Genomic DNA, 9,809 nt, shown 5'->3' with positions numbered 1-9,809 from the left:
GAGAATCGGCCGAACCCATGCGAACCCCCATCAGCCCACGACTGGGAATGGGGCAGTGATGGCTAACCTTTTTGTTGTCATGTGCCGAGATGCGCATGTATACACAATGAAGCTGAGCTGGGGTGACAGCTCACGTGCCCGCAGAGAGGGCTCTGCAGTCCAGAGCCATAGGTTCGCCATCACGGGTATGCTTGAGGAGAGGGTTGGACTAGAAGATCTCCAAGGATGATTGGTTGATCTCTTCTTAAAAACCTCCAGTGATGGAGCACTCAGAACTCCTGGAAGGAAGCTGTTCCACTGATTAATTGCCCTCCCTGTCAGAAAATTTCTATCCTTATTTCTAGGTTGCTTCCCTCCTTGATTAGTCTCCATCCATTGCTTCTTGTTCTGCCCTCAGGTGCTTTGGAGAATAGCTTGACCCTGATTCGGAGACTTCAACTTGTCCAGAATGCAGCCGCGCGAGCGATTGTGGGTGCACCTCGGTACACCCACGTTACACCTATCCTCCGCGAGCTGCACTGGTTACCGATCAGTCTCCGGATACGCTTCAAGGTGCTAGTCGTAACTTATAAATCCCTTCATGGTATTGGATCTGGGTACTTGAGAGACCGCCTGCTGCCAATTACCTCCCACAGACCCATTAGATCTCACAGGGTTGGCCTCCTCCGGGTGCCATCTACCAGCCAATGCCACCTGGCTACTACCTGGGGGAGGGCCTTCTCTGTGGCAGCTCCGGCCCTCTGGAATGAATTCCCCGCAGGGATTCGGACCCTCACCTCTCTCCAGGCCTTCCGAAAAGCCGTCAAAACCTGGCTGTGCCGGCAGGCCTGGGGGTGATGAGTTCCCTCCCCTCTCGACATGTATGGTTGTGCGACTGTTGTCCACTTTTATTTGTATTTTGTCTTTTATGTTCCCCTTTTCCCCCTTGAATTGTTCGCCGCCCTGAGTCCTCCCGGAGAAGGGCGGCATACAAATAATAAAATTCTATTCTATTCTATTCTATTTATTACCTCCCCAACCAAGCCAGGTTCTTCCTTTCAATTCTCTCTCTCTCTCTTCAGTTGTTGGGAATAGGACGGAGCAGACGAAGGAAGTGCTGGAAAACAATCTGGGGAAAAAACTGATTGTAACCTAAGGTGGTGGTGGTGGGGGGGGGGGAAGGTCTGGTTTTGCACAAAGCTTTGGGCCCCGCAGAAATCAACAGAAAACAATTTCGTTTGTTTGCAGCTGCTGCTAATATTTGGTCATTTCCCTGCGTCCTAAACATCTTGGCCACTGGGCCTATTCTGGTGAGAAAGGCATCTCGGGAGGGGCACATGAGGGGCACATTGGTGAAATCTAACATATGAATAGAACATTTGTAGCTGAGGGCTGAACTGCAAAGTCCTTGAGGTTCTCTAAACTCGGCAATCAGCACTGATGGTGTTACCTAGTCGGGTAATGAAATGTCCACAAGAGGACAAGCTCAGAGATCACGATGGATCTGACGTCTAACATGCTGTTAGATAAGGAGGCACAGGGAATTGCAAACCTGTGACCATTGCGTGTTATAAACTGGGAAAGGACGCACCGTCCTTAGCAAAAGTATTGCCAATTGGTGTGAACAGCATCACACCGCCTGGGTAGTTTGGGTATTGAGTTGTTCAATCTGTGCAACCACCTCCGGCAGTTGAATCAAAGGAATAGGAAGCGTGGGAGTCAGGGCCATCATCAAGGCAACCTGAGAGAGACAGAGACAGAGAGAGAGAGGGGCAGAGAGAGAGAGAAAGAGGCAGAGAGAGAGACAGAGGCAGAGAGACAGAGAGGCAGAGAGAGAGAGGCACACAGAGAGAGAGGCGCAGAGAGAGAGAGATGCACACAGAGAGAGACAGAGAGGCAGAGAGAGAGGCAGAGAGAGAGAGGCAGAGAGAGACAGAGAGGCAGAGAGAGAGAGAGGCAGAGAGAGAGAGGCAGAGAGAGAGGCACACAGAGAGAGAGGCGCAGAGAGAGAGAGAGATGCACAGAGAGAGACAGAGAGGCAGACAGAGAGGCAGAGAGAGAAAGAGAGGCAGAGAGAGACAGAGGCAGAGAGAGGCAGACAGAGAGAGAGAGAGATGCAGAGAGAGAAAGAGAGAGACAGAGACAGAGAAAGAGGCAGAGAGAGAGAGAGAGATGCAGAGAGAGAGAGACAGAGGCAGAGAGGCAGAGAGAGGCAGAGAGAGAGAGAGAGAGAGAGAGGCGCAGAGAGAGAGAGAGGCACACAGAGAGGCGCAGAGAGAGATAGAGAGATGCACACAGAGGGAGACAGAGAGGCAGAGAGAGAGAGAGGGGCAGAGAGAGGCAGAGAGAGGCAGAGAGAGAGATGCAGAGGCAGAGAGGCAGAGAGAGAAAGAGAGAGGCAGAGAGAGAGAGAGAGAGAGAGAGAGAGAGAGAGAGAGAGAGGCAGAGGCAGAGGCAGAGACTGGGCTGTCCCTCAGCCCTCAGATGGAGAATCAACAGCCCCCAGGTCTGGATGTGGCTGATGAGGAGGAGGAGGAATAGCTGGGTCCAGTGCCTCATACATGGATGCACAGAAGGTAGAGGAGAGGAGTGGAAATCTATGGGCTGGTCCTTAGGACGGAAGAGCCACTGCTGCTAGCAAAGCCTCACCCTAGCTCTGGGGATAAAAGGCAGGAGATGAATAGATGTGGCAGACAATTATTCACCTTTCGGCCGGCCGGCCTTGTTAGTCTGCGAGTTATACTTTTTGCTGGGATTGCTGTCACTCCTAATTAAAGTAATCTTTGAGTTCATGTCAGAGAGCTGGTCGTGTTTGGGGAGCTGGGTCAGAACATTCCAGAACGATTTCCCCCCACAGAAATACGACACAAACCAATCTCTTATTGAAATGTTTATTAAGATTGAACTGTAGAACAATGGATTGAGCACATGTAACTGTGAACTTTTGATTTATTTATTTTTTACATTCAGCCACTTCTAAAGATACATGAGAAAATATATATATATATATACCGACAGATCAAAAGTGCGGAGCAGTTCTTGTTTCTCATGCAACGAAGTCCAGAAAAATAAAACTCCAAAACAAAAACAAAACAAAAAATCTGTGCTGAAATCATATTATCCCGGGCGTTAAAACGCTCCTCGCCCTCGGTTATCCCTTTTCTCTCAGTCCACGTGAAACGTTATGTGTTTAACACACACTTATAAACATTGCTAAACTCAGCAAGAGCTAGTATAGTGCTCCAACTTAATAAGTTGATAAAAAAGGAGTTTCTTATGGCCAGTTCACAATGGAACTAATTATAGATATCTATATATACTTATATTTATTTATTTTCATTATGAGATGCCTATATGAAGCTTTTCAGTAGATGAGGCATTCCCCCCCCCCAAAAAAAAATTGAAAAAAACAAAAGGAAATTCAGCTGGCCATTTAACTACCAAGGATGTGGCAGGTCCAGGTTTGCACCAGAAATTAAAGAAGGGAAAAAAACTGACAAACGTTGGAAAAGCTATTTCATCATCGCCTGTTACATTGGAGGCTGAGAAGGCAGGAGGAAGTGACCCCACAGCCGGACAGGGCTACCTCTATTAAGGGGGGACCCCTTGGCCTCTGGAAAAGCTGGACATCTCCCCCCCCCCACTTTCAGATTCTGAAGAAGCCAAGATCTCAGCTCTTGAGATCTGGAGAATTTGCTTCATCCCTTCGCGATGCTCGGAGCAAATAAATGTTGCAGCTACAGAAGGACTTTCAAAGTTGTTTTTTCCCCCGGCAACTTCGGAAGATGCTACACAACCTGGTCCGTTTTGAGATTCCTTGGTGAGCGAGGAATTATTCCAAGGAAGATTCAGTGACCCTATCACTGAAGGCAGTTGTGTAATATCAGGAGCCAACTCATCCTAAATGCCTTCTGTCACAGGAGGCAAAATATTCAACCATCTTATGGAATTCAACCGTCTGGAGAAGTGTTACAGAAGGAGAAACACTTTAGGATCCCAGAACCTTCCTCCTGGTTGCAGATTCTCCCACAATCTCCACCCAACCGTCAAGAAGGTTCTAGTAAGAGGTACGTCATTGAGGAAGTTGCAAGTGCAATGTGGAAATGGATAATGTGGATTTTTTATTTTTTTGCAAATGCCTTTTTCAAATCCATCTAGTTTTTCAAACGTTGATGTTTCTTCTTCTACGAATCTCTGTGCAAACTTCAAAATTCACAGCTGGAAGACCACCGAAACCATTTTGACGTTGTTTATTCTTCCCCAGCCCTCTCCCCCCGCTTTCTGTGTCTCCCTTTCCGCAACACAAATGGCCAGTTTTCAAACTTTGTGCAACTTTGGGATGTCCTTAAATTTTATTGGGCTTATGAGAGAGAAACCAAGGCGGTCTGCAAATGGATGAAAACTACAAAGTACTTCTGATCTTGCGAGAGGGCCGAGGAAGCCACCAACTAAACCGAACATGGCTTGCTGCTTGCTAACAGGGCATGGAGAGGTTGTTGGCAAACAACAGGGCAACCGAAGGAGCACGGGTTCAAGTGATTTAAAGGAACAAAGAGGGATCACAGGTGAATTGACCGAAAAGGAGCTAGATGGACTTCCAAACTGAGCTGCAATCAAATCGGAAGTAGAACAGGGGTCTCCAACCTTGGCAACTTTAAGACTTGTGGACTTCAACTTCCAGAATTCCTCAGCCAGCTTTGTCCACAACTCTTAAAAGAAGCCAAAGTTGGAGACCCCTGTTCTAGAAAGTTCATCACCAGAAGCTTCTACCCAGGAACATCTGCCAGTTTTCTTAAAATGTGTGGTGGCAAAATGGCTGCCTTCTCTTCCTCTTCCTCATGTTCTGCATGTACCTGAAAAAAGTCTCCTTGAAGGCCCAGTCTGGTTCTCATTTGCTAACCACAAGTTGAAGGCCTCGATTCTGTTCAACCCAAATCAGATTAGCGAATCACGCATGATAACGGTTCAGCTCTCGCTGAAACTTGATTTTGCATCTCTGCCAGAGATCTTTCCAAAAACATGTAAAATCAAAGGTGTCCATTCTCCAAACCTCTCCCTCCAGAAGTTTTAGCATGGAGGAAGACCACCACAATGGACTGGAGATCTTCTCCAGAGGTTCTCCACTGCCAATGAATAATCTAAATTAAATGGTCCAGCACAGAACCTGAAAGCATCAAATTCCTTTTCTAGATGAGCTGTTTGCTCAACCTCCGTTGTCTTTCGGAGTGAAGGAGGTCCCTTCGTTGACTAAACTCCAACAGGGTCTGAATGAGGTGCTTAGAAAAATTATAGAATATTTTAACAGCTGGTTGGCTAAAAGTCTTCCTAACCAAATTAAGAGCCCATTTCCAAAAATTAATGAAAAAAGGTTATTGCTTTCCCCCCCACTTCCTAATTCATCCTAAATGATGAAAACTTGTCATTGTCCGATAGGAAATAAATTTCAGTATTTCTTAAAGCAAATGTGGTCAGTAGCTAATCAGGACTCCACAGAGCCGGCTGGATTTGATAGACAAGATAAGATGCCTCACATGTAAGGAAAAAAATGTGGGTTTTAATTGAGCAACTTTAATTGAAGAGATGAGGATTTTTTTTCAATGTGCGCCACTTATGTCTCCCCCCCCCCAAAAAAAAAACCCATGGAAAGAGAAGCATAAATAGGACACGGTGAATTTTGTTTTCATCCCAAGGCCCAAATCAAAATATACTGCCAGAGTTGCTTTTTGCTATTCCTAAAACACTCAAATTACACTTCGGTTTTTGACCAATATAGTTTGGGGATCTCCCAATTGAATGAGAAAGACTCAAATCGTGTCCTGGGTTTTAATGACACGAGATTAAATCACTTTCAGTTTAAAAAAAAAAGAGCCAAGCGTGTGTCCCACTGTCTTCCAGATAGACAAATAGACCTACGAATCTAAAACTCAGGTCTAATGTCCATTTAATTTAATACCCATTTAATGATAGCCTGCACGGCTCTTTTCAGACAGGGGGGCAGCCATTTTGATGTTCTTAAGATAACCCTCCAGAGAAAAACGGGGGTGATTCTGCCAGGAAGTCTAAACACGAGGAATGCTGAGAAGATTGGACTTTCAAGCCAAGAGGTCCCTTCTTCACCAGAACTGGGCAGAAAGCTAACTTGGGTATGGCAGTGTGGTTTATCCAATGACTTCAGAAGGACAAGGACCAAAACAGACCCACCTTCCTAGCCCAACATCTAAGAGGCCTTTCCTTTCTCCCATCCCAGAGCCAAGAAGGATCTCATTGAACAAAGGACCAGATCTCAATTAACCAGGAAGGAACAAGCACAATCTCTGATGTTTTGACTCGCCCTGGCCTAAAGCAGGGGTCTCCAACCTTGGCCACGTTAAGACTTGTGGGCTTCAACTCCCAGAATTCCCAGCCAGCATGTCCACAAGTCTTAAAAGTGGCCAAGGTTGGAGAACACCCCCCCCAACCGCCCTTAAGGAGTTTATCTTTGGGGGCAAACTACCACGTTATTGCTTGTTTTTGATTTTGAATGAAGCTGGGTGAAAAAAAAAAATCAAGATGGCCGTTCTGGGATCAAGGCCCCTCCCCTTTTAAGAGGGGTGGGGAAAAAGGGGAGTGGTATTAATCATACAGTCGTGGTCACCATCTTGAATGCTTCGAATTTCTCTGCCAAGCAGAATGTTGATCTATTTATTTTGATTATTGATGGAACGGAATGAAAACTAGCTTTCCAAGGAAGGGAACGAACAACTCTAAGAGCAAAATTCCTCTGAAGAGAGAAAGAGACGATTGGGTTTTGTTTTTTTTTGTTCTTACTCCAAGAAGAGAAAATGAGCCTAGCAATCTCATTTCATATGAATCATCGAGACTCCTATTCAGCAGGGCCCTTCTAAAAAGGCCAAGCATCGTACTTAAAATTGCAGATTTAAAGGGAAGTGCGCTGAGCAGCTATTCCGAAGGGGGGGGGGGGGGCTCTCTCATGGTAAATTAAAACACTGCTGGGTGGTGAGGAGTAGTGGAGTTGCAGGTGTTAAGGTGTAGCAAAGTCTCCGAGTGGGACAGGAGGAGAACACACTTAGCTAAAAACTCCACCGTAAAATCCATTTCCCAATTTCAACAGCCTTCAAGTCACCCTCTTAAAAAAAAAAGGGGGGGGAACAAATATTCCAAATGACATATTTTGGAGGTGGTGGGTGGGTGAGGTGATGAAGAGGAAGAAACGAAATATCCTTTCGGTCCTTTAAAAATAGTTCTACGAAACTCCGGTAAGAAAACGAGCTTCTATAAAATTCCCTAGAAAGGAGAGGGAAAATGACGGGATTGGCCGAAGACTGAAGATGCTGCAAAATCAGGGCTGTCCTCAGGCTGTGGTCGACCAAGTCAAAGATGGGGAAGTTTTACGGTGGGATCCAAGATCCATCCATCTTTGGTTGACTCCCTCTTCCGTGTTCTCCAAAACCCCAGCCGAAGGACGACCGCTACAGTTCCGAAAAACTCGACGTCTTCTTTTGAAACGGATCGACAATTCAAGTAGAGATTAAAGACGGATTCTCTGAATTAGATGTAGAGAAAGATAAATGCCTCTCAACTGCTTGGCTCGCTGACAAGCGTTTTACAGAGATGTTACCGGAAGGAGCAGCAGGAAAAAAAAAGAAGAAAATAACAAGTTTGCAACATTCTGTGTGGAAATCTGCATCGGAAAGAGTCTACGGGAGGAGAACTTTCTAGAGGAGCGAAAAACCCGAAGTTTTTTAGTTTTTAAGCGCTGGAACATGCCAAATTTTCCGGCTTCCTCCAGTTGCAGAATTTCAGCGCCTCTGAAGGACACCGATGGAGAAGATGGGGGAGGGGGGGTCTTACGCACAGATTGTACGTGAACCGCTTAAATCAACGTCTGATCCAAAGGAAAGGAGAAAGGCGGGTAAGTAATTTTCGACTGAGGAAAAAACTGAGGAAAAATTCCTTTTAGATTCCAGCGACATCTCTCCGCCCCGCCCCCGCTCCGAAGTCGAGGAAAAAGCTGCCACATTTTGAAAAAAAAGTTGCGTTCTTGAAGGCCCAAAAGCTTCTTTTTTTAAAATAAAAAATAAAAATAAAAAGCAAGCAAGGAAAAAGAAAGAAACGAACAATCGAACACGTAGTAGGCAGACAAATATTTGCTACTCTGCAAATCTCAGAGGTAGGCCTTTGGTTTTCGCGAGACCACCTGTTCGCCAACTTGTTTCCAGCCTGGAAGTTTCCGAAAAAAGTGCAATCAACAACCCTCCCCTACCCCTCCCCCCAACCCCCCCCAAAACCCCCAAACCCCGAGGGAACCCACACACTCGACTCGAAGAGATGGACGGTGGAGATTCCCCAAGCAGCTTTGTCGCAAAGGAGATGAATGGCTTTTCAAACGCCACTAAGCTGGGACAACCAAACTCCAAAATGGAAAAATTCAAATTGACCCAGGGTTTGTGGGTATCAAGAGTCACTGCTTTTTTCCCCCACCTGGTGTTTTTTTTTTCTCCTCACCATCCCAACTAGCTAAAATTATCTTTCCTTCCACCAAAAAAAAAAAAAAAAAAAAAAAAAAGCTTCTATGGATCCAGATTGCCTGGGGGGGTTTCAAAGTGAAAAATTACCCCCATCGGCCTGAATTTTATTTTTTTATTTTTAAAAATAAATAAACGAGCAAGCGTTCACACTGTTGACTCTGCTGCGATAATTTCCCATAAAATTGGGGGCGAGAACAGCGATGACTCCCAAAATAATGAGTTCCAGGCCAAAGTTCAAGAGAGGAAAGGTGGGGGGGGGGAACTCCCCCCCCCGCCCCACCAAGGAAAGCTGTCGATTTTAATATTGCATCGATTCTACAAATGCACAAATTTCAACCAAATGCAAATTGATTGTCTTTAAGAAAAACTAAGCGGCCTGGAGAAGATAACAGCAAAAGCTTTCTTTTTCCTGGAAAAAAAAAAAGAGGAAGCAAGAACGGCTCAAGTTAAATCCCAAACTTTCCAATTGTCCAAAAAATAAAATAAAGAAATGTCCAAATGAATAATTGGCGGGAGAAAAACAAAAGAGAGAAAAGAACGCCATGACTTTTTAAAACCCCCCAAAAAATCCAGAAGGACATTTTCCTTCTGGTTGATAAAAACCGCTTCGGAAATCCAAAAAGCGTTTCTCTTCATTAAAAACACCTCTAAGAAAGAGAGAATTTTTTTTTCTGGATTGTAGAGAAAGCCGTCAACACGAAAATCTTCTGGGCTCCACAATTGCGTGAAATCAACTTCCCCTCCCCCCTCCCTAAAATCCCCCTGCTGCAAATTAAAATGGTGGGAGCTGCCCGCTAAAAATTCAAAATTTTGCTTTGAAGGACGTTCTGGATTTTGCATCTGGATTGCTTGGAATGTGCGTGAGGGACTGGGGGGCGCCTTCAAACGGCCGACTCGCTTTCCACCTCTGGTGCAGTCGGATCTTTTCCGCGGGTGAGTTTGATCACCATCGGTTTCTCCTCGTTCCCGCTGCTGCTTTCCGCTGCGGCCGGCGGGGCCAGCTCCTTCTGCTCTTCCTTCGAACTTTCCCCAACATCTGGGTAAATCACCAAGAAGGTGGCCGTCAGGAAGCCCAGGAAAGAGCCCACGGACGCCACTACCGGAATGACCCGGACGGTGCCCACAGCATCCACCACGCCTCCCAGGGCGGAAGCTACCAGGATCTGGGAGATGTAGACCTGGCACGATAAGATGGCACAATCGATGCCAAAGCCTCGCTTGGAGTTGCCAGGGCTGTGATGGATGTACTGCAAAAAAGAGCAGAAAAACAAAACACAAATCAAGGTGAAGGAGTCTGCATTG

General features: G+C 45.9%; 1 protein-coding gene across 1 annotated transcript in view; it reads right to left on the bottom strand.

Moving 5' to 3' along the window:
• Positions 1 to 8,516: 8,516 nt before the first annotated feature.
• SLC45A4 (solute carrier family 45 member 4) overlaps positions 8,517 to 9,809 on the bottom strand; it is a 106,496-nt gene continuing 105,203 nt past the window's right edge. The window contains 1 exon segment of the mRNA XM_087706638.1: positions 8,517 to 9,754. Coding sequence (XP_087562764.1) covers positions 9,389 to 9,754 — 366 coding nt within the window. The 3' untranslated portion in view covers positions 8,517 to 9,388.

Source organism: Thamnophis sirtalis, unplaced genomic scaffold (genome assembly GCF_051295495.1).
Source record: "Thamnophis sirtalis isolate CommonGarterSnake01/CBP01778 unplaced genomic scaffold, rThaSir2_p1.2 scaffold_2, whole genome shotgun sequence".
NCBI classification, from domain to species: Eukaryota; Metazoa; Chordata; class Lepidosauria; order Squamata; family Natricidae; genus Thamnophis; species Thamnophis sirtalis.
The sequence above is the reverse complement of the archived record's forward strand: the minus strand, read 5'-3'. Positions and strand labels throughout refer to the sequence as shown.